Source organism: Nyctereutes procyonoides, unplaced genomic scaffold (genome assembly GCF_905146905.1).
Source record: "Nyctereutes procyonoides isolate TBG_1078 unplaced genomic scaffold, NYPRO_anot_genome, whole genome shotgun sequence".
NCBI classification, from domain to species: Eukaryota; Metazoa; Chordata; class Mammalia; order Carnivora; family Canidae; genus Nyctereutes; species Nyctereutes procyonoides.
In genome coordinates this window covers 11,266,565-11,291,417 of record NW_026575024.1, presented here as the reverse complement: position 1 = coordinate 11,291,417, position 24,853 = coordinate 11,266,565, and the positions used below count along the sequence as shown (strand labels likewise).

The 24,853-nt window shown below is 53.8% G+C and overlaps 1 protein-coding gene across 1 annotated transcript; it reads right to left on the bottom strand.

Annotated features, from left to right (window-relative positions):
* Positions 1-941: 941 nt before the first annotated feature.
* On the bottom strand, positions 942-24,570 carry PEDS1 (plasmanylethanolamine desaturase 1). Its single transcript, XM_055342908.1, has 6 exons — positions 24,365-24,570; positions 16,430-16,549; positions 7,284-7,375; positions 6,010-6,154; positions 4,457-4,669; positions 942-2,435 (listed from the first exon to the last, which is right to left on the bottom strand). The coding sequence occupies exons 1-6, from the start codon at positions 24,486-24,488 to the stop codon at positions 2,314-2,316; spliced, it is 816 nt and encodes a 271-aa protein (XP_055198883.1). The 5' UTR covers positions 24,489-24,570; the 3' UTR covers positions 942-2,313.
* Positions 24,571-24,853: the final 283 nt, after the last annotated feature.

The window sequence follows — 24,853 nt, the reverse complement described above, 5'->3', positions numbered from 1 at the left end:
GGTCTGGTGAATCATGTGAGCCCCTGGGTCCTGCCAGATCTTAAGTCACAGCCACCTCCTCTCAACTCTTCAGTTATAGGAGTTAAATCATTCTGGCTATTTTTACTTAAGCTATCATTTTCTGTCACTTACGAATTGAACTCTAATTCCCCTTTTGTGGTCCCCTCGGACAGTTACAAATCTAGTGGTGGGCAAACTTTAAGGAAAATTAAGTCATGGGTCACATTTTTACAAAAGCTTCATCTGTGACCACCCTAAAGAGTATTTTATCATTTCTCTGTCCCCCCCCTTTTTGCTAGTATTGCAGAAACTATCTAGCCCAGACTAGATATTGATTGTAATGTCTGTATGTTCACTACTGAATCTCATGGGAAATTCAGCACATGGGAGGTGCCCTAGAATTTCTTGTTCATGGGATCCCTGGGTGGCGCAGTGGTTTGGCGCCTGCCTTTGGCCCAGGGCGTGATCCTGGAGATCCGGGATCAAATCCCACGTCGGGCTCCCGGTGCATGGAGCCTGCTTCTCCCTCTGCCTATGTCTCTGCCTCTCTCTCTCTCTCTGTGACTATCATAAATTAAAAAAAAAAAAAAAGAATTTCTTGTTCAATGAGTAAATGAACAACATACTCATTTGTCTAAAATGTCCAGTATCTCCCAACTTCCTCAGCCTGTAACAAGCCTCTAATTTTCCAACCATATCTTCCACTTTCCCCTTGTTCACTTCAGTTCAGCCCCACTGTCTTTTAACCTCAGACTTGTTCCTGCCTCAGGGCCTTTGCATTTACTGTCCAGTCTGCTGGTCTCTTCCCCACAGCTGGCTCCATCTCCTCCCACGGGTCTCAGGTCAAATGTCCCTTCTCAGAGAGACCCTCCCTGACCACCCTGCTTTTCCAATGTGATTATTTTTTACCTTCTTTACAAATCACCATCTGAATGTACATGTGCATTTATTTATGTTTATTGTCTCTCTTCAGGAGGTCAGCTCTGCCAGGGTAAGTCTTTGTCTGTTCACTGCAGTGCCCAATGTCCAGGTTGGAGCCTGGCACACACCAGGTGCCAATAACATTTGCTGAAGGAATACACTAATAGGGATTTGCCTTCATCACTCTATCATGATCTCCTGCAGGAAGACCATTCCTCATCCAGTTGTGGGTCCCCTCCAAAAGTGTTTGGAGCAGATGGCAACATTAATTCGCTGTCTCAGGTGACAAAGCTCCCATTTGAGCCCAAGGCTGGAGGAGAGGAGCTAGGAATGGGGTAGGGGTGGGGCCTTATCCTCTAGGATCTTTAACCACCCCCCAACCAGCCAACCAGGAAACACCAGGCAGCCAAGGTTAAGTAGACTCTTGCTGCTTTGTTATAAATATATTATGTACATCCAAAACATGACATTAAAATATTACTCCGTGTTACAGAAAAGATATTAAGGCTTTCTATTATTTACATTAAACAAGCAAGCACCTTTAAAAAAAAAAAAACAAAAACAAACCAAAAAAAAAAAAAAAAAGCCCCATTCTTCCTTCTCTGACATTCCCCTAGCCAGAGGGGACACCATGTCCCCTTCCAAATGACCATGACCCTTTGCAGGGGCTGCACTCTGTGAAGACATCCTCTGATTAGAGATATCAGCTCTGGCTGGAATCACATGGGCAGATGGGGAGGTGGAGGAGAGAGGGGGTCTGGGCTTGGGGAGGGGGATTCCTGCCTCTTCTGGCCGGCTGCTCTCAGGCCCTTGCTGCACTTTGCCATTCTTGGGTGAACAGGTTAGGATGCAGGTGGTGCCTGGGGCTGTCCAGCCTTCCAGGCCTTCAGGGTCAGTTCACAGGGCCATGGCAGGGCAATGCTCCAGGGACACTCAGGTGTGCCTGGGAGCTCCTCAACCACTGGGGGCAAGCAAGGAGAGACAGCTAAGACGACTCAGTGGTCCCAACGCCAGCCACGCGAAAGGGCTGCCCGGTGAGGAAGGGGTAGGGGTGGGCTGTAGGGGTGCAGGGAGTGGGTGAGTTTCCCCTCTACCAAAGGAAGGGCTGGCACAACGGGGCTCCTTTTTCTGCAGTCAGGCTTGGAGACAGAGCAGCTCAGGTGGCTGGGAAGGGGCCCAGGAAAGAAAATGAAAAAGAGGATATGAAAAAATCAGTGGCTCAAGTATTCTGTGTCACGAGGGGGTGGGCTGGGGGTGCCCGGGCCCAGCCCAAGAGGCGTCCTCTCCATCTGGAGGGGGCCAGCACAAGGAGGCTGGAGTTTGGCAGATGGCTTCGGTTTGGGGGTATGGGGGCTGGGGAAGGTTGGCAATAAGGTGGCAGGCTCGGAGGAGTTATTTGATCTTCTGGGCCCATTTCATGTCATCTGCCCGAGGCTTCTCGCCAGTCAGGCCCTGGATGAGGTCCTCTAGGCGTCGCCAGAAGCCTATCTTCTCCAGGGGGTAGTTGAGCCAGCCTGCAGTAAAACAGGGCATCGGAGGGTTGAATGGGAGAGCAGAAATAGAGGAGATGGAAGGAAAGTTCTGGCTTGGCTGGGGGCAGGAGCAACCAGGAGTATGTCTGTACGGGGCAGGGGACAAGGGTGGACTGAGGATCTGGGAATGGGGCCCTCCCACCCATGGGCTTAGGGGCTGTTCACACATGTCTCCATATCCTAACTCACTCACTTTTCCACCAAGGGCTTACTATGCGCCAGGCGTGGTGGCAGCATTTCTTATCATTGGGCTCACCTGCCACCTCTTCCAGGAAGCCTTCCTTGACCCCATCACTCACTTTTGTTTCATTATAACCTTTATGATGACCTGTAACCATTCTCATTAGTCCACCACTTTCCTGTTTTGTGTTAGTTTTTCTCCCCAATGCCCAACTAGAATGTCCTGCTCCACCCAGCCAAATCCATGTTTTTCTACGGTTGATCCTGCGGCAGGCACATAGTAGATGCTCACTAATATTGCTTACAATCTTCTTTCCTCTGTTACAGCTTTTCCCCCAAATCATGAGGTAGGTACTAGGAGTCCCACTTTCCAGAGGTGAAGACAGGCTTGGATGGGAGTCTCCCAATGAGTGGGTGGCCAAACTAGGATTGACCCTTGGCCTGGCTGAGCAGTTAGTTACCTGAGCTCCTCAACAGCCTAAATTCGCATCCCTCCACCTGCCCTCAAAGAACATGACTTTAGGACATACAAAAAAAATATTTGTTGTGGTTCTCAGTTCTGTCCCCTGTAAAAACCAGGGGCAGTAACTCATCAAGTACATATTGCATGCCGAGCAATTTGCATCTGCCGTCATGCCATTCACACCCTGGCCCTGGGGAGGTGGTCTGTAAGGAGGCGGCTGCAGCCCCATTCCGTGGGGGAGAAAAAGGACATTCAGCGATGTCTGTGAGACCCCGAAAGGCCCCTGTGGAAGAGAGGCCAGTTGGACAAGCTGGACTAGCTTGCTGTCAGAGTGTCATCGGCACCTCTGCTACACTTAATTTTCATGCCAGCTGGCCCCGGAAAACCTGCTCCATTTACCTTTGGTACTGGTTCGTTAACTGCCAATGGCATGTGGGTCTCCTTACAGTTCCTCAGTCTGAACCAGGCATGTTCCTGCCTCGGGGCCTCTGCACTTGCTGTTCCCTTTGTCTGAACCGGTCTTTCCTTACTTGGCTATGGGGCGCCTCCTTCACTTTTCTTTTTTTAGGTTTCTGACTTCCTTATGTGAACAGTGACTCTTGCCTTCCCACTCCAGGACTCTCTGCCCTTCACCCTGCTTTGTCCCCTATAACATTTCTCACATCTTGACTTTGTCATCTCCCCTCTACTCTGCCCCTAATGCCCTTCACTCCAGCCACACGAACCTCCTTGCTGTTCCTCAAACCAACCACCAGGCACGTGTGTTCCTCCTTCAGGGACTTGGCACCTGCTGTTCCCATTGCCTGGAGGGCTCTTCCTTCAGATCTGCATTACCTTCTCCCTCAGTCCACATGTCACCTTCTCAGTGAGGCCTTTGGTGACCACCTTATCTCAAGGGCAAAGTCTCCCCCCTTTTCTTTCTACCCTCTGCTCTCATTTGCTCCACAGCAGTTAGCATTGTTAAATGTACTACTCATGTATTGTCTGGAATGTCCCCTATTAGAGTGGGAATGCCACAAAGGCAGAGATCTGTGCCTGTTTGTTGAGTGCTGTGTCCTAAGCCCACAACTGTGCATGGCACACAGTAGGTGCTCAAAAAACATCTGCTGGATGGGTGGGTGGAATCATAACTCCATGATGTGGGCAGTGGGAGTGGGAAAGGTTGTCTCCCTTGTACTGCTGTGTCCTCAGCACCTAGGAGAATGCCTGACACATAGTAGGTCCACGAGTATTGTAAGGGCATATTCTTGCAGGGCAAGGATTACATGACCTCCTACTGTGACCTCTGCCCTATGACCCTGAGGATGGAGCTACAGCTGGAGGTGGGGACAGCCTGTTCCAAGCCACCCTGTAGCCGAACCTGTGGTGATGCAGAAGTAGGTCTCGTGGGGAGAGACATGGTGGATGCGGTGGTGTTTGCGTGGCAGGATGATATGCCAGTCCTGCAGGAGGGTGACCCAGCGTGGCAGCCCAAAGTACGTGTGTGACCACTTGTGGATTTGGTTGGTGAAGGTGCCGAAGATGATCAGGCAAAAGACGAAGCACTCCCAGGGGTACAGCTGCTCCAGGGCTTCTGCAGGGTGGGGAGAGGGTGGTGCCCACAGGGCCACAAAGTTGTCACAGGGCAGGGCCACCGCAGGCCTGGCCCTTACCACTTGTCCCTGGGCAGCTCCCAGGCCTCCTTCCACCCTCCCCCATGGTCTTAGGCAAGTTCAGACTCCTTTCTGGGCCTCAGTCTTCTCTTCTGTGCAGTGGGCAGATAATGGAGTAAGCATAAGAAATAGTTATAAATGTTGGCTCTGGAGTCAGGCAGAGTAGGGTTCAGGTCTGTGCTCTGACACTTCTTGGCTATATGAGCTTGGGTCAGTGCCTCTGCCTCTTTGAGTCTCAACTTCATGGGTAAAATGGGAGTAAGTCTTTGGGTTCCCTAGCAGAGCCTGAGACAAGGGTTCATGTGCTCATAATTTATCCATGGGGGAATGGGGGGGGGGCGCATCCTCTGTTCAGTAAAACATCTGAGGGACTGAGGGAAGCAGTGGGAGAACTAAGCGATGATGGGGTTGGGGGGAGTCTTGTCTCAGCCTGATCCAGGGGGCAGCTCTGGAGGGTTAGTGAAGCACAGAGTTGGGTCTACAGAGTTGATCCCACCCAGAGGTGAGAGGCCTGGTCTTCTGTAGACTTTCCCTCTCACTTTGGGCTTAGGCTTTGGGCTTATCCCAAGGGGAGAGGTGGAACCTGCTCTGGCAGTTCTCAGAGGGGACAGCTGGGAGTAGTTAGCAGCCACCACTCACGGCAGCTAGGGGATGGGTGCATGCCTGAGTGAGAGGATATGGGTGGGCACTGCAGCACCCACGATACCACAGAAACTCATCGTATCTAACCAGAGCAGGGCTGCTTTCAGGATCAATGAGGTGTCAAGTTGTTAGAATAAGACCTGGTACAGAGGAAGTGCATACCCCCCATCTTCTGCCCACTTGACAGATAAGGTAACTGAGGCTCACAGAGGTGAAATGACTTGCTTTTTCCCCAAGATAGGGAGGGCAGAGATCAGAACTCAGAGCTTCCTGAGTTCACAGCCAGCATTCTTCCTCCTGAGCCAGGGCAGTCAAGCCAGCAGCCCTCAGGGCCAGGCAGGTAATGCAGATGCACAAGGTGGTCCAGGTGCAGGGCAGCAGGGAGCATTGGAGACTGCCTAAGGGTGGTGGCTGCAGCTCCGCTCCCACCCAGTGAAGCCAAATAGGAACAAGGGCCTGGGATGGCCAGATTGGATGGTTCAAGAGAAGCTGGGAGCACAGATTTTTATGTCAAATGGCCCAATTTTACATGTTGATAACTAAAACATTTTTTATGACGTTGTAAGGGGACTCTGCCCCCACAGACCCCTTGCAGCCCACCACCAGTGGGCACACTCACCAGGGCTCTGGGTGCGGAACTTGTAGGCCATGTTTAGCAGAGGCAGCAGCGTCACCAGGCAGTTGTCCCCGTTGGTCTCGATGAAGTCATGTCGTGTAATGGCTGTGGGGTCAATGTGATGCTCCCGGAAGGGTCGAATAAAAGCCTGGGTGAGGGCAGGGGTAGGGGGTGGGGGAGGAGAAGGGATATACCGGCCCAGTCAGCCTGTGTGGCCAGCCTCTCTCCACCGCCTCCTGGCCTCTGGGATGACAGAAGCCACCAGGCTACTGATGCAGAGCCCACAGGGCTTCAGGGTCCAGTCTAAGCAGCTCTAGCAGAAGCCAGTAGAAATGACTTGGTGGGGACCTCGGGATGCTACTGCCCCACTTGGGGCCACAGTCTCCCCATCAGGGGTGTGAGGGGAGTTGGAGACCCACTCCACCCTAACACAGCCGCAGACGCCCCGCACGGTGGCAGGGGGCCTTCTCTCTTTCTCCCCATTGCCCCACCCCTCCTGGGAACAGCCTCCCCCCTCTTCCTCTTCTGTAGGTACAGGCTGTTCCTCTGGGGTGGACCCCGCCTCCTGCTAGTTTAAAGTGAGCACGTGACTCTGGCTGGGCCAATCAGGCCCTCTCTCTGCCCCAGTGACTGGCAGGGATGGGCACATGACCCGAGCTGGGCCAATGGGAGAGCGCCATGGGACTTTGGCTCTAACCGTGGGAAAGGAGAGCTGGCTCTCCACTGCCGGGGCCGGTGAAGGAAAAGCCTACGTGACAGTGGAGCCAACAGAGAGGAAAGCAGACGGAGACACGGAGAGAGACCAGAGGGAGTCAAGAGAACGTGGTATGACTATGTGTGCTGCCGGACACCGCCACACTTCACCTCTGCTCTACTTCTGAATTTTCCAGTTTCATGAACCAGTACCTGGGTTTGGGTGAGCCAGCTTGTACTGGGCTTTCTGTCACCTCCCAAGAAGTCTGACAGAAGGTAAAGTGTGATTCAAGCGCACAGTGAGGCGCAGCAGGGCTGGCAAAGGAGAACAAGGCGTCGCCCCCAAGTTCAAGGGCTTCAAAGCTTTCAGATTATCCCATGCCTGATGCTTTTGTGTCCCCCTGTGTCCCAGGGGGTTTTCTAGACTGTTTGGGTCCCGGATGGGGTGGGAGATGACGTCAGACTGGAACAATGGTTTCCCTCTTTCGCACAGGGCAGCAGGAAGCTCGGAGAGGACGGGAGCTCACCCGAGGTGAGCCAGCCCGAGCTCCTGCTGGGCTGCAGGCCTGGGTCAGCATACGCACCTTCCCCACGATGGGCAGCTCCACGGAGCCCCAAGTGTCAGCTCCCCAGTGCACCAGGCCAGACAAGAAGTCAACAATGAGAGCGCCTGCAACTGTGGACAAGAGACGGTGAGGTGGGGCTGGGGGACCTAGAGGGGGCGGTCCTGCTCACCCTCTACCCCGAGGCAGGGCGTCTGCCTTCCCTGCCTGCTGGCTGGCTCACTCACTCACTCGTTATGGGAGGTGGGGGTGTTCCTTCTCTACCTGGGATGCTTGCTTCCCTGTGAATGGAACCTGAGGCATAACACTCCTGTCCCTCTACTTGCTCTGTCCAGGGGATTTGTGGGGACTCATCTGTTCGGTGGGTCTGGAGGAAATAAACTGGGGGCATGCACTGACCAACTCAGCTTTTCCCCATTAGGAGCTGACCGTGCCCTTCTCTCTGGCCCCCAAGCACTCCACAGAGGAAAGCCCGCTCTTGATGCCAGTGACTAGATGGAAATGTCCTTCTGGGGTCTGGTGTTGGGAAATACCTCCGGTGCAGACAGGAGCTTTCCTCCCTGACCTAGCTTTTTTTTTTTTTAAAGATTTTATTTATTTATTCATGAGAGACACAGAGAGAGAGGCAGAGACACAGGCAGAGGGAGAAGCAGGTTCCTTGCCAGGAGCCCAATGTGGGACTCGATCCCAGGACCCCAGGATCACAACCTGAGCCGAAGGCAGACACTCAACTGTGGAGCCATCCAGGCATGCCCCAACCTAGCTTTTATCACAATAAATGTCATGATTTGGTTTCTGGCAGCCTTTTCCTTCTTGACTTTCCCAATGTATTCTGAACTGGGCTGGGGTTCCCTCAAAGACCCTAACACCATTCACTCACTTGAGGGGGTAAGTATAAGACAGAGACTGAGAGCTGTTAGATCTGGACTTAAATCCTAGGTGTCTCTCACTAGTTGTGTGACGTTGGGCATGATACTTAACCTCTCTGTGCCCTAATTTCTTCTAGGTAGATGGGAATGGTGATTACAGGAAAACAGCTACAGGAAGCAGCTGCCATTTATTGAGCAGTTTCAGTGCTAGACACAAGTGCTTTCCACACTTGAGCTCAGTGGATTTTCAGTTTGTTCCAAGTTGGGACTGTCCTCATGCTCCCCTTATAGCGGTGGAAATAGGAAGCCTGGAGAACAGAGGTGACTAGGGCAGAGGCCACAAAGATGGCAAGTGGCACAGTTTGGCTCTTAACCTGCCTGGAGGTCCAAATCTAACACAGCAGGATGCACCACCACCCCTGTACAGTGGAGAAACTGAGGCAGAGTGGCCAGCTACCTGTGCAAGGTAACACCCCAGTGCTGTCTGCCATCAGTCCCCCTGCTCACTGCCATCTCAGCCCTTCTGGCTTATTCCCTTTCCCCTGTACACCCTCACACACCTCTGCATCTCTCTCTCTGCATCTGCTGTTCCCTCTGCCCAGAATATTCTTTCCCCAGATGTAGCACAGCTCACTCCTTCACTTCCTCCAGGTCTTTGCTCAAACATCTGCTGGGAACACCTGATCTAAAATTAAAACCACCCCCATCTTCCAGCATTTCCTGTCTCCTGTCTTTCTTTTTCTCCAAAGCACCTATCCTGGTGCACAGGCAGCGGGCTTCACTATTGTTTGCTCATGATCTCCCCAATCAAGAGTGTCAGCTCCACAAAGGCAGGGGTTTTAATCTTTTGTTTATGGCTGCATCCCAGTTCCTGGTACTTAGTAGGCATTCAATAAATACTCCTTGAATTAATCAATGTAAACCACTGAGTACAGTGCTTGGCCCATAGCAAACACTCAGTACACAGTATTATTGTTGTTCTGGGGTCATTTTGTCAATCAAGCAACATTCTGTGAGCACCTACTGGGTGCCAAACTCTAGAGCCAGAGATGCAGCAGACCCTGAGCTCACTGTCCACTAGGGCAGAGTGATAAGATGGGGTGGGGGCAGGCTGTGAACCATGCAGGCTACAAAAGCAGTTTTGAGTGCAGTTTTCTGAGTCCCAGGACTTGAGGCAAACCGTTTCCCTTCCCCTGCACAGATTGTTTCTCCCTGTGAAATCTTCTGAGGCCCAGCTGGGGCCATTTAAGGATTCTTTGTGTTCTGCTGGGGTCCTCAGCTCCTTGGTGACAGGGGACCAGGGCCTCAGGACACTGTGAAGGCTGCAGAAAAAAACCCCTGGATGCTAATCAGGCTGGGCAGTTCTGCCCCTCGGTGACAGTGCTAGGAGAGTGGACCTGGGCTAGGGGAACAGGGGAGACGATTTTATTTATGGGTGCCTCAGTCAGTTAAGTGACTGCCTTTGGCTCAGGTCATGATCCCAGAATCTTAGTCCCTACTCAGTCATATCTCTCAAATAAATGGATGAAAACTAAAAAAAAAAAAAAAAAAGATTTTATTTATTAGTGAGCGAGAGAGCACAAGCAGGGGGGAGGGGCAGAAGGAGAGGGAGAAGCAGCCTTCCTGCTGAGCACAGAGCCCAACGGAAGGCTCAATCCCAAGACCCTGGGATCATGACCTGAGCTCAACTAAGGCAGTTGCTTAACTGGTGAGCCAGCCAGACACCCCAAGCCAAGAGCTTCTGCACTCCTCTACCTGGCACTCCATCCCTCCCTGAAGATCCTTGAGTGGCCAGCTCCTCCTCAGCTCAGGGCAAACATCACCCAAAACCCCTGGCAAATCCATTCTCTCAGGCAGATGCTCTTGGTAGCATCTCCCTGCTTTATCTCCATCATGGCATATCCTTTTTATTGCTGAGCAGTATTCCATTGTCTGGATGTACCACGGTGTGTTTATCAATTTAGCTGTTGGATGTCTGGGTGGTTTCCAGGTGCAGCTGCTAGGAGTCAAGCCACTGTGAACATTCACACACAAGTCTGTAGGCAGACATATGCTTGCATTTCCTTTGGGTAAAGATGACAGCTATTTATTTGTTCTCACTCAACATTTATTGAGCACTAATAGGTAACAGACCTTGTGCCAGCACCTTAAATGTTTTATCTCTCTTAATCCCTAAACTGTACCACGGCCATTCCTAAGCCGGTTACACATCTTATCTCCTTAATTGTCCTAAGCAGTTAATCCTGGTAGATGACAAGAATGATAATAAAAATATTAGAAAAACAATATTTATGATAGTGGTTAACAGTTACGGAGCCCTTCCCATGTGCCAGGCACATGGTGTTAAAAGGTGTTAAAAATGCATTATTGGGGAACATAACTTCCATGCTTTAAATATGGACTCTTCACAATGACTTCCTTCCAGGGAAGATACTGTATGGAAAGAGGAGGAGGGTAACTTTATAGTGGGGAAAGCTGACAAACACTCCATGGGCCAAGTGGTCAAGGTCAACATCACAGTCTAAGTCATGTTGATAGTACATTTGCTAGCTACGATGTGATGGAAATGGTATTTTACCTCTGAGCTCTTCCTCCCCCCCAAAACAGAATGTGGTCTATGAAAAGCACCAGAGGGATCCCTGGGTGGCTTAGTGGTTTAGTGCCTGCCTTCGGCCCAGGGCGTGATCCTGGAGTCTAGGGATCGAGTCCCACATTGGGCTCCCTCCAGGGAGCCTGCTTCTCTCTCTGTGTCTCTGCCTCTCTCTCTCTCTCTGTGTGTGTGTGTCTCATGAATAAATAAATACAATCTTAAAAAAAAAAAAAAAAAGCACCAGAAAGGGGCACCTAGGTGCCTCTGTTGCTCAAGTGCCCGACTTTTGATTTTGGCTCAGGTCATGATCTCAGGGTCCTGGGATTGAGCCCCATTTCTGGCTCCCTGCTCAGTGGGGAGTCTGCTTCTCCCTTTCCTTCTGTTCTTCCCCCTTGCTTGTGCTCTCTCTCTCAAATAAATTAAAAAATCTTTGAGGAAAAAAAAATGAAAAGAAAAGAAGAAGAAGAAGAAGAAAAAAAAAAAGACAACCCCAGGCAAATTCCCAGAGAGGGGCATCCTATGAAATACCAGAGTTCCTCAAAATTGTCAAGGTCACCACCAAAAACAAGGAAAGTCTGAGAAACTGCCACAGCCAAGAGGAGCCTAAAGGAACATGATAAATAAATGTGAGTGGGATCCTAGATGGGATTTGGGAGCATTAAAAGGACATGTTAGGTAGAAACTAAGGAAATCTGAAGAAACTATGGACTTTAATGTATAATAATGTATCCATATCAGTGCACTGATTGTAACAAATGTATGACACTAGTGTAAAATATAAGACGTTAACAATACGGGGAAAGTGGGGGCAGGGGACATATGATGGGAAATCGCTGAACTATCTGCTTGTTTTCTGTAAATAAAGTCTCTTTTTGAAAAACTGCATCATCTTATTTCACATCCCTAGTGATGGGTCCCCATACATGCCGACTTTCCAGAGGAGGAATGAGACTCAGATGGTGAGGGCAGCCGTGGCTGCTGGAAAGTGGGGCTGGGGACCATGGTGAGGCTGGTTCACGTTGACACCAAGCCTTTGTGTCCAGGTTTGAGAAATGGGGATGTTAACAGCACTTACCTTACAATTGGTTAATAAACTGGTTAATAAAGTCAGTCCCTGGGACACAGTGAGTGCTCCCAGGGGGAGCTCCAGTTAGTAGTTTAACTATCACCCCCACCCCCAGGCCTCAGTCCCATCATCTGTCAAATGACCGGCACCTGGCCTTAGCAGGCTGCCGAACAGGGAGGGATATGTGCTTTGAACAGATGTCAGGAATTATTTTTGGAGAGAAGGAGCACCCCCCCTCCTTGGGCTCTGTGATCCCTGGGCCTCTGCAAGCGGCTGTTTCTAGAGCAGTGACTCCAGGACTCCTGGCCTGCTGCCTGAGGAGGCTTTCATGGGCGGGGGAGAGGGGTGGCAGAGGCTAGTACAAAGGGCGTCTTTGTCCCAGGGCAGGTGGTAGCAGCTGGGGCTGGCTCATCCTGGGGTCACCCCATGTGCGGGACACTGGAACAGGGTACGGGGCACTAAATAACTCACTCCAGGCTACCGTAACCCACCGGTGACCTTGACATAGTCCTTGGGCCCCCTGGGGCCTTCATCTGGCCATAGGTCACCCAGCTGTGACTTGTTAGCCCCTCCCATTCCGAGGCCCCTCCCATTCCGAGAGCAGCTAAGACAGGAGCTATCTGCTGAAGGCTGCTCCATGGGGGTCTGGGCCAAATCCTGGCTTTACCACCTTTTACCAGCTTTCAGCTTGACTCCTCACCTGACCTGAGGCCATGTGACCTCTGTCCTCATTGCCAGTCTCTGCATTCCCTGGGCTCCCTAGTCTGGAACACCCTCCCCTCTACCAGTCTGCCAGAAAATTCCTACGGACTCCTTGAGTGTCAACTTAACTCACAGGCACTTTCCTCAAGTACAGCAAATAGCCAAGGCTCCCAGGCACACTTACTTCTTCACACCTTCCTTGACCACAACACTGCCCTTGTCAAGGTAACTGATGGCCTCCATGTGGCCAAATCCAGTGGTCCCCTCGCTGCCCCATCCTGCTGGTCTGCTCAGGGACCACTCCCAGTTGACCCCCACGTCTTCTGGGGACACATTCTCTTCCTGCCGTCTGCAACCCCGCCCAACCCCTTGGCGGTCCTTCCTCCCCCCAGCATGGAGGCAGAGGGGCCTGTGGCCTCTTCTGCACTTGCACTCAGCCCCTGGGGGCGCTCCGCTCAGCATCTGAGCGTCAAATACCTCTTCTACTGTGAACACTCCCAGATTTCTATCTCTAGCTGCCTTCCCTGGACTCCAGACTCAGATTTCCAATTTGCTGCTCGGTACCTCGCCCTGGCTCCCAGGCAGGCAGCTCAAGCATCCCCCCTCAAGCCACCTCTTCCCACCTCAGTTAGTGGCCACCTCACCCCTTGCATCAAAGCCTGAGAGGTACCACTGACAGGCCCTCTCTCACCTCCACAGCTGACCTGATGGGATACTCTGGCTGCCTGCCTCACACAGCTCACCGAAAATCTAATGATTTTTCACCACCTCCACTGCCTTACCGGGTCTGGGCCACCATGGGTCTGGGCCACCATCCTCGTAGCCTCTCTGGTCCTCCCTGCCCCTCTCCTTCCCCCCCTGCAGCACCAGTGGATGTCAACTCCCTGCAGGAAGCTCACCAGTGGCCCCCTCATAGACTGTAGAACAAAACCCCAAGTCTGGACCACAGTCCTGCAGAGGCTGCGCCCCTCTCGTCCTGCCTCTCGAGCTGCCACCGGCTATTTCCTTTGATCAATCTTCTTTAAAAAAAAAAAAAAACAACTTTAAAAAATTTTTTATTTGACAGAGAGAGAGACAGCACATACACACAGGGAGAGCAGGAGAGGGAGAGGCAGGCTCCCTGCCAAGCAAGGAGCCCGATATGGAGCTCGATCCCAAGACCCTGGGAGCATGACCTGAGCAGAAGGCAGACACTTAACCGACTGAGCCACCCAGGCCCCCCAACCCCCTTTGATCAATCTGCTCCAGCCACACTGGCTTCCCGGCTGTTCGCTGGGCACACGCCAGCCTCTGGGCCTCTGTACCTGCTGTTCCCTGCTGCCCCTCCCCCACATATCTGCTTGGCCTCTTCTCTCACCTTCTTCACTTTTCCAGAAGAGCCTTCCCTGACCTCTTCACTCTTTCCTGCCTGTTCTCTTATCTTGATTTTGCTTGCCAGCATTGCATCATCTGTCCGTGTTTATTAACTGGGCACCTTTTCATGCTTCCGCCTCCCCTGGTTTCCAGGGCCTGCCAGGGGCACCGGAACCTCTGGGGAGATAGTGCCTGGCTAGAGGTAGGCTCTGCAGACTGGCACGGTGCCTGGCCTCCTGCGTGTTAACACACAAATCAGGGTGGCTACTTAAATCGATTAGGGACTGTGCAAATACCACTATCAGGAGATTGTCTGCTCTTATCAGCTCAGAGGCAGAGGTGTGGGATGGGGGAAGTGGTGTCACACGCAGTGACTGGACAACTAGAGACTTCCTGAGCCAGGGACTGGAAGCTCGAATCCCGACCAGGGCAGGAAGGTGGTGACCTGCCTGGGACACCCATCCTCCTGGGTCACACAACACCCACTTGGGCTCTGACACGGTCTCCTAGCAGTGCTAACTGGAGACTGTACGGGGCCCTGCTGGGAGAGTCTGGCTCGAGAGCTGGCAGGTCTGGATGTATGATCCCAGACTCTGCTGCTGCGCCGGGGAGGGCCAACGGGCAAGTGTCTCTGCCTCTCAGGGCATAGTGATCAAAACCTCCTCACTAGGTTGACACTAGGAGTTACAAGTGTCCAACGTGTGGCTTGGTGCATAGCAGGCACTTGGGAAACATGGTGAAGCAGAGCGGCACACATCAGGTGGGGCCTCCTCCCCACCTCTACTCAGTCACTGGCCCCTCAGCTGCTACGCACACCTGTATTTTGCCCTCACAAGCAGCCTCAATTTGTAGAGGTGTAAAAACAAGGCTGAGGAACTCAACAACCTTGGCCCAAGGCCCCACAAGCCATGAGCTTGTGGAGCTGGGACCTGAACCCAGGGGCTGCCGGTAACCACCCCCAGATGGGGGAACAGGGCTCAGGCTGGCTGCATTCCTGCCCTTGAATGTGATGCTCTGAGGCAGAGACACTGCAGGTGGGGACCCGCTCAGGCCTGGGTGAGGGGGCACATGTGGCTCCTCAGATGGGGCCCAGGCTCCCCAGCATCGGATGGGTTAAGTCCCTCTCCTCCAGCTGGCCCGGCCCCCACCCCCCGCCCCCCGCACGGGCCCACCCCACTGCAGACCCAGATGGCTCTATTAGCCAGCCTGAGCACTATTGGCTTAGGCGGCCAGAGTGCTTTTAATGAGATTGTGGGAGCTGAACACTTAGGGAGGCCCAGGTGGACAGACCAAGGGCACAGCTGCCCCCTCCTCCTGGGAGCCTGGGGCCAGAGGAGGTGATGAGTGCCTGAGTTCAAGGGCAGAGGGGAGGCTGGTGCATGGACAGGAAGAAAAGGAGTCACCCTGGGACCTGGGAGTGGAGATGCTGAATGAAGAACTATGTTGTGCTTCTGGCTTGAGGTGGACACTGGCTGGCCCTCTATTAGCCTCAGTTTGCTCATCTGGAAAATGATTACCAGTGTAGCACCCACCTCCCTGGCTGTGGATGGGGGAGGACTGACCAATGGGAAACACTCAGCGGGTACTGTAGGTTACAGCTTGCTCATTCATTCACTCTGATTCAATAAACATTAATTGAGTACTACTGTGTGCCAGGCCTCGTGCTTGGGGCTGGGGCCGCAGCAGTGAACACAAAGCATGCCTACTCTCAGGGATCTGAGATTTGAGTGGAGGGAGAGATACTGAGCAAAGAAATATATTGTATAGCAGAGTATGCTGAGGCGATGGTGCGTGGCAGGGCTGCCATTTTTGAGGGATCATCAGGAAGAGTTTCCCTGAGGAGGTGACCTCTAAGTAGAGACCTGGATGAGGAAGTGAACTGGGCAGGTGTCTGTGGGAAGAGAGTTCCAGGCACAGGAACAGCATGTGCAAAGGCCCTGACATATGAGTGTGTCTAACAGTACATGGTGGAGACATAAAGAAGAGGCCAGCGTGGAGGGAGTGGAGGCCCCAGAGGACGAGAAGGGAGATGAGGTCTGAGGAGGAACCGAGGCAAGGCTGTACCGAGGAGTTGGTGTTTTATTCTATGTATACAGAGAATGGGGGTGTAGTGTGACCTCATGGATCTAATGGGATCCTTCTGGCTACCAGCAAAGAATGGACAGTGGGGGCAAAGGGAAGGTAGGGACCAGGGAAGAGGCTCCCACGAGAGTCTGGGCAGGAGAAGTCAGTGGCCGGACCAGAGTGAGGATAGTCGAGGCGGAGAGTAATGTTTGGACTCTAGGTGCATTTTGAAAGTAGTGCCAAGGGCACCTGCTGAGAGTCTGGATGTAGAACAGAAGAAAAAGGAACTGAGGATGATGTCCAGGGTTTTGGCCCAAGTGAGAGGAAGAAGAGAGGCATCACTGGGCCAGAGGTGGGGTTCCCACAGCATGTACTTGATTCACACGTGCACAGACATGCATGCACACACACAGCCACACACCATTACACATGTGTGCAAGTTGCCATCAGGGTGGCACAGACACCAGGGAGGTCCCTGAACCCAGGGAAAACTGAGGCAGGCAGAGGGTCCACAGGCACTTACCGACACCCAGCACGACGAGGGGCGTGTGCTCCCAGCGGGCCAGCAGCAGGAGATGAGCCACATTGTGGGCAATGAGGCCAAAGCACAAAACCACACAGCACCACTCCTGGAAGCGCTTGCCTGTGGGGACAGGAGGCCAGAGGTGAGTGCAGGGCCGGTGGCGAAGGCCAAGGGGCTGAGGACCAAAGCCAGGCAGAGCTGGACCAGGACAAGCTCTTCCGCCGTGTTCAGTGAGTCTGAAGTGCTAACCACAGGCTGAACGCTGGGACTGCCATGTAGAAAAGGCCTCAGCCTACCCATTTCACAGATCATGTCACTGAAGCCCAAAGAAGGGGAGGACTGGTCCATGAAGCTTGCCTTACGTATGCTAATTCTTTGACAGGCAAGACCAGAACTTGTCTTCTGGGCTCTTGTGGGCTCACTCCAGGGACACCCAAGGAAACTTTAATGAGTGCTTTCTTTTTTTTAAACTGACAGGGTGGCATCACTTGTCCCCTTTTGTATGTAATTATTTGGAGGTGGAGGCTACCAACACTTTTTAACCCCAGAGGAACAGATCCTGCCCAACTTTCAGCAAGCAGGGCTCCAGCGAGTCAGGGATTTAGGAGAAATGGGCCTTGATGACTACTTCTAGGGCTCCTGCCAGAAGCAGGGGGTCAAGGAACATGACACTGGAAAGAAGAGGCAGTGCAGACGAAGGTTTGCAAACTCCCAAAGCCTCCGGGGGCCAGGCAGGTGATGTGGAGTAAGGTGAGCTGGGTGGGGAGCCGTGCGATGCAGCACAAGTGCCCTTTGGAAGGACGGTCACTCACCGGCTCCCTCCTGCCAGGTGGGAGTATAGGCCCAGGGTGCTCAAGCTTCTCATTCCCAAGAGAAGCTAGAAATCTGGGCATGGGTGTGAAATCTTTTTAAATCTCCTGCCACATATTTTTAAAAGGCATGTGAGCTCAGACAAGCTGATTCACTCACTGCAGCTCTGTTTGAGGTGTCTTTTGGGGTATCTACACTGGAAAAAAACGGAAGCATCCAACGCCTGGGGGATCAGCCAAATTAATTTGGTCCACGGCATCTCTGCAGCCAGGAAGAAAAAAAAAAGCCTGGGCAGCTGTTTATATGTGCACATGGAGGATGTCCAGGACATACAGGTAAGTGCAAAAAAGCAAAGCGCTAAACAGCAGCCATTTATGTAAGAAAGGAAAAAGCTATCTAGTCAAGACTGGCTTTCACTTCCTCCCCTTGGAATTTAATATTTGTGAATGTACTCCTCTATCAAAAATCTCTTCTTGTAATTGTAAATTAACACTTAAAAAAAATGAAAGGGAAGGAAAACATTGCGTGGGTGACACAGAATGTGCTACAGGGCCCCTGGGGATGTTTTCCCAGGCAGCTGGTCCCAAGGGCATGGAAGACCCTTAATGATAATAATTTCCTTATCATTAGTGTTTAACATCTACTGAGCACTTGCTATGTGCCAGGTACCTGCTGAGGCGGTGCCTTTTTGCAGATGAGAGATCGGTGGGTCAGAGTGGTCCCAAGCAAGTAAGTAATCTAAGGCTGCAGAGCTAGCCAGTGACACACTAGGATCCTATGGCCAGGCAGGTCCTTATGTGTGATTAACCACCAAAGGGGACGTGGCAAATGGAGAGGGTTCCTCCTGTGTTTGTCCTCTCAGTTTCCTTCACTCCATTCTCACCTGGAGTGACTCTGGCAATGCCCTTACAGATCTCAGCCTGGAACCTCCACCTCCAGGAGGCCATCCATGATGCCTCCTCTGACTCTTAGGACTCGCCCAACATGGGGCCCGTCATGAGGGACTGTCACTGCCCCTGTGATATCTATCTGCCCCTACCCAAATGTGAACTCACAGGAGGCCCAGGACCACGTCTGGCTTGTTTACCAGGGCCCTGGCACACAGCTGGTGCTCAATAAATGCCCACAGAATGAACAAATTCCTGAACATCATCTTAGAGGACATCTGCCAGGCTTTGTCTCTGGGTGCCCCTCACCAAAGCACCTCAAAAGGAAGTATCAGGCATTCCACTGCTCCTGCTCCTGACAGGGAAACAGGCTCAGAGAGAGGGAAGGGCCGTGGCCAGGACGTACACATGCTATCATGATAGCCATGCTATCATGCTGTGCTCTGGGCTGGAATCAGAACAGCTGTCTTCCCTTTGCCATATAAAAGACCGAGGGTCAGAGGGGAGAAGGGACATGTTCAGGGCTGTCTACCCTTGGCCCTCTTTTGCACAGATGAGGACACTGAGGTCCAGCAAGGGCAAGGGCCCCGGCAGCAGTCACACAGCAGTAGCAGCGAGCCTAGAACCTGTTGCATCCCACTTCTTGGTCAGTGGCTGTTTCTCTTGGGTCACGTGACCCTGTTGCTCCAGCGGCCCCTACCTGGGGTCACTGTAATCTGGCCCAGCGCGGCCTTCCCCTTTCTGGTTCCTGTTTGTGGCCCGGACGTAGGACCCAGAAGCAGAAGTCTGCAGGGTACAGGTAGGGGGGTAAGGAAAAGTGATTCTTCAAGCCAGCCTGCCTGCCTGACCCCTAGCCTGCAGAGCCAGCAATATGTGGGGGTGACACACACCAAGGCCTAGCACAGTGGGGTGCGGGGTACAGCCCACAGCAGAGATGCCGCAGATCAGCTCCCGGCACATTTCCCTCTCAGCTTAAAACACACACACACACACACACACACACACACACACACACACATACATACATAAAATTCCTAATTTCTTGCTTCCCTTAAGAAGGCTCTGGGCACCCCAGGCCTGAGCAGCAGTGGCTGCCTGCCCCCACTGGATGGGGCGAGAGCTCCTGGAGTCCCCAACTTCCCCTGCAACCTCCTATTGGGTGGCTACCTTTGGGGCAGCCCTGCAGTCATCTGCATTTTTGAGCTGGAAGCACAGTCCCTCATTTAAGTCTCAATCCTTCCAGGGATGAGCTATATGATCTCACTCCCCAGGTGGGGAAATTGAGGCTCAGTGGGTGAAAATGAAGAGCTGGGTTTGGATGCTGGGCTTGTCAATGGGACACATTAGCCTGGATGTTCTGAGGAGTCCTGGTTCTAAAGAGCCCCCAACTCTCTCCCCGTGCCTTGGAGAATGTCCCCTAAATTGGAATAGTTTCCCATCTAAATGCTTTCTGTCGTTGGCCTCTGGAATCTGGATCCTTCCCAGACCAAGTGCTTCAACTTTGATCCATAAAAAATCCATGTATAATAAGTGAGCATCTACTGTAGCCCAGGTACGAGGTAAGCATCTGGAGGTTCACTGGAGCATCTGTCTGGAGGGCTGGTGACAGAGAGAGCGGGCCTGGTGTCTGCGGGAAGCTGTGAGTAGCCTGATGGGCACGGCACCGGGTGGTGGCACCAGTGAGGGCCACCAACGGGGGTGGCCTCGGCCCATCCCTGGGGCTCCCAACGTCTCTGGTGGAGCATCTACTGTAGGCCAGGTATAAAGCCAGGGATGAGCTAAGCCAGCCCCTGCCAGACACTGTGGGCTGGGGACCATCTGTCCTGTCCTTCAGAGGGAGAGACTAGGCCTGAGAGATGAAATGACTGGTCCAAAGTCACAGCACGGACAGTCAGCCTGGCAGGGCCTGCTGGGTCAGATAGTCTCAAGTGGTGTCACTTTACAGATGGGCAGACTAAGGTCTGGGGGAGAGAAGGACACAAGCACTCGGGCCACCTCTGGCAGAGCGCTGGGCCTTGTTTTCCGGAGCTGGCCCCCGGCCTGGCCTGGGTCCATGATCTGGGCTCTGAGTTATGGCAGTGAATGCCTGCTGGCCTGGGGAGATCAGGCTTGTATGCGGTGGTTGTGGAGGGCTGGGAGGAGTCAGGGAGGCCAGGCGCCAGGCCTCGGCCATCTTTGCTTTCCTGGGGGTAGACCACAGTGGCCAAGGGCTGGCATCAGGCCCACCTCTTCATGTTTCGGTCCGGCAAGCCCTGAATAACCTGCACTTTTGATGGCTCCCGGCATCGGGAGTGGAGAGAAGGCAGGAACCAGAGGAAGACAGAGGAAGAGAGACACACAGATAATCAGAGACAGAGAACAGGAATCAGAGACATGAAGAAATGAGAAATGGAGAGACAGAAGAGAGAAAAACAGAGACAGAAAGAGATTATAGGGAGACAAAGAAAAAAAGACAAAGAGCATGGCCGGAGAGGACAGACAAAGAAGTGGAATAAAAACGAGACTGTGGGAGACAGGGACAAAGCTCAGCCCAGAATGGCAGGGACCAGGCCTGGCCAGGGAAGGGGCCCATGTCTCTGGCTTCAGTCGGGCCCACTTTGAGGGACTTTCCCCTGACCCCAAGCTAAGAGATCCTTGTGTCCCCTGGGGCCAGAGGTGCCCGTAGTCAAGCCAGGGTGGCTTGGACAGCTGGCCCCAATGATTCCCTGGAGCCACCCCCAGAGCCCCGGGCGCATGCACACTGCAAGGTGTCAGCTGGTACCCGCGGGGAAGCTAGGGCCAGTCTTACCTCGGGGGTGGCCCAAGAGGCCTACCAAGCGCCCCAGGTCCTTCACAGATCCTGGCATGGGGCAGGCTGCAAACCCCAAACCCAGAGTGCGGTGGACTGTGGGACCCTCCGTGGCTTCCTGGGATCCACAGGCCCCAGGCATGGGCCAAGGCCATCCCCCTTGGTGGCCCTCGCTGGTGCCACCACCCGGTGCCACGCCCATCAGGCTACTCACAGCTTCCCGCAGACACCAGGCCTGCTCTCTCTATCACCGGCCCTCTAGTGACCTGGAACATTGGTCCCCTCTGGCACACCCACCCAGGGCTGCCTCACTTCTATAGTGAAGACCAAGAACACGGAACCTGGAACATCCCCCTCCTTCCGCCAGTGTTCTGGTTCTGGCTCTGCTGCTATCCGGCTGTGTGACTGTGCGCAAGGGCCTACTCTGCTCGGGAAATGTCTTCGAGACGGACAGGGTGCTCATGAAGTGCCAGGCGAATCACTCGAGGGCAGCCTCTGGCCTCACTGCTCTACCCTCTGGGAGGGGCAGATACAAGCTTGATCTCACACAGGACAAGCATGAGGAAGAACACACGGAGGGGCTGGGCTCTGAGAAGACTCCGGGTGCCAGGGTGGGGACAATGGGGTTAATACTGAGGGGACACCTCAGACAGCTGCAGTGAAGATGAAAGGAGAGCATCTGATGAGAATGTGCAGCACAGGCAGTGCTCAGTAAATGTCAACTATGTTAACTGCCTTGTTATTGCTGCCAACTGTCATGGTGCCAATCCACATCTGGCCCCAAGAATATCAAGAATTCAGTCCTGGAACCCAGAAGCTTCTCCTACTCTCCCCTTGCTCATTTTTCTCCAGCCCATGGGACTCTTTGGTGTTCTACAAACACTCCGGGCATGCTCCCACATCAGGGCCTTTGCACTTGCTGGGTCCCTGGTCTGGGGCAATCAATCCTTCCTGAAATATCTTCAGGTCTCCCTCCCTTCACATCTATGTTCAAATATTACTCATTCAGTGAGGCCCTAACTGTTCCCTCTCTAATACGTTACTGTTCCAGCAACATTTCACTTCCCTCTTTCCTGCTATGTGTTTGCTCCATAACGCTTGCCACCACTGGGCCTGTGAGCTATTTTCCTTATTTACTGGGTTTAGTAAGATGCCAGCTGGTTTTTTTTTTTTTTTTTTTTTTTTCTGTCTTATTCACTGCTTTGCTCTCAGGGCCTAGAACAGGGACTATGACGATGGTGCTCCATATGTACTGAGCCTGGTTCCTCATTTCATAAGTTGGGTCCAGAGAGGTCCAGGCACTTCAGCAAGGCCACACAGGAGAGCAAGAGAGACAGGGGAAGGGAGACCTATGAAATTTGAAGAAATCAGTCTGGCCAACCTCCTGCTTCTCCACTCTTTACTCCTCACCTCCTGGCCTCCTCTCAGCCCCAAGTCAAGAGAAGTAAGGCCTTTACTGAACGCTTGGGGCATCCAGGAGGCTGTCTGCAGCCTCAGATCCCTGCGTGACTGTTCTTCAGAGGGTGAAGGGTATTTGGGGAAATCAGAACCACCATGCAATCACGGTGGAATGAAGAAAGGGGAGTCTCCTGGGGGAGCTTAGAAGGACTGAGTATGATTGGTTAAAAATGGGTAAGGTTTACCCAGGTGGGCAGAGCTGGACACCAAAGGAGGAGGCCTTTGAATTCTTACTCTTCAGTCTGGGAACCTCAGGTGGTGAGTCTGAGGACCAGAGAGGTGAAAAGCTTACTCCAAGACTCAAGGGAAACACCAGACAATTGGGTCAGCAATACGGAGTGCCTACTATATGCCAGGCACTGCAACAAAGTGGATGAACTCGTTTCCTCTTCCCCAAAACACTAAGGAACAGGTAAACTTTACTTTATGCCCATGTGAGAGGTGAGAAAACTGAGGCGCAGAGAAGGAAAGTGGCTTGGCCCAGGTCACGCAGCAAAAAGCAGTCAGGATGCCAAGTCCTGCCTGTCCCAGGGAATGTAGGAGGTTTTAAGTCCATAGGCCAGGTGTTTTGGGAATGGGCTAAAGAAACCATAGCATCATGGGCTAGGTGCCCAAGTCTTTTTTTTTTAAAAAAATAATAACACCCAGAGCATAGAATTACAAGTCCAGAAAGGCCTCTGGTGACTTAAGATTCAACAAGAAAGCAAATGGTCCAAGGTCACACATCCAGTGATGGCAGAGATGGTATGCAAACCTTGGCCAGCGTAGAAAGCCTCACTGGTTACAGTGAACCCACGGCCACCCCAGGCCAAGGGCTGTGCATGGTGGCTGTCCCCCCGGCATAAGGAAAGATGTCAGAATATTTGACAAACAAAGCTTGATGTGATGGTGACATCCAGGCAGAGGGGCCTTGTGCAGCTCCCAGTCACCTGACTCTGGAGTTCTCGATGGCACTTCCTTAACCCCTGGGGGCAGAGGGCCCAGGCAATGAGATCCCTTGGGCCCTACTGGAAGCCAGAGAGGGGTGGGGAAGCTGGTGTTTGCTGGAGCATAAATAGTAGGCACAGCACGAAGGAGCCAAGGATCATGGTCTGAGGGCAGAATGGGGGTAAGGGTCTCTAAACTGTGGTCTGGTTTGGAGAATGAGGGGGGCTCTGGCCCCAAGTCCTAACGGAGGGGGCTAATATATGCAATGGGAAGGAGTAAGGGCTGGACTTGGGGCTTGCATATGGGAGGAGCTTAAACTGGAAGATTTACAGTGCCCTCACCACTCGGGATTCCCGAATAGAGTGAGAGATGAGGCTCCTCTCTGCTGGGGGAGGGGGTGGTCTGTGGCCACCGAAGCTACAACTAGAATGGGGCTTGGGGGAAGGGCGGCGTCTGGGGCGCTAGGTAGCCGAGGGGGATCCTTGAGTTGGGGTTCCTAGAGCAGGGAGGCTGGTGTGCCCAGATTTGGGGGGGGTGAGGTCACTGTTTGCTGCCCAGGGCCCTGGCTGGGGCACAGATGGGGCCTTAGGTTGTGAATTTCGGATCGGGGAGCCCTGGGATGGAATGTGACTTTTAAGAGGCCGTGGCGGGGGGGGGGGGGGGGGGAGCGTGCATGTAGCTGACGGGCTGCCTCCAGCTCGGACAGGGTCCTGGATGGGGGTCCCTAAGTCCAGGGGCTCTCTTTGCAGCCGCAGATGCTCTGAGGCTAGGATCCGGATCCGGGGGTGCCATGGGAGCTCCGTACGTGGCCCGGGGAGCTGATATGGCAGTTCCCTGATATAGGGATTGTCTGTGCGTCCAGAAAGCCCCGTGGCTGGGGCTCCGGCTCGAGCTTGGACGGGGCGCTGGGGTGGGGTCCCGGGACTTGGGGGCGCTATTTACAAGTTGAGAAGCCGAGGCTGGGGTTCAGATCGGGGGACCCGGGGTCGCTGTCCGCAGCCCGGGCTGGTGGGCCCGGGGCGGGCCCGGAGCGGGGGCCCGGGGGGGGGGGGGCGGAGGTCTTACCTGGAGAGTAGAGCGCGGCCAGCTCGCGGGCCCCGGCGTGCTGCGCGCCCCAGCGCCGGCAATACGCCGCCTCATCCTCGTCGAGCTCCGGCTGCTGACCTGGCCCGTCCTCGGCGCCCGCCATGGCCGCTCGCCGGGCCCGCCCGGTGCGCTCTGCTAGCGGCGGCGGCGGCGGCGGCAGTGCCGCGGCACCGCGGCGAGATCACGCCGCCCAATGACCGCTCAGCGCCGGGCGCGGCGGCGGCGCGGGCGGGGGCCTCGCCCGGCCGCGCGTCACAGCCAATCGGAGGCCGCGCCGGGGTCGCGATGGCCAATCAGCGGCCGCCGAGCCGCAGCCAACCGCGGCGCTCGGGGGGCAGGAGCGCAGCTGGGCGCAGCTGGGCACGGAAGCGCGGGGCGGCGGCGCGGCCCTCCCCGCGGCGGGCGGCCCCCGGCCCCGGCCCCGGCCCCGCCCACCTCGCGCTCGGTGTGCCGGCCTGTGCAATGGGC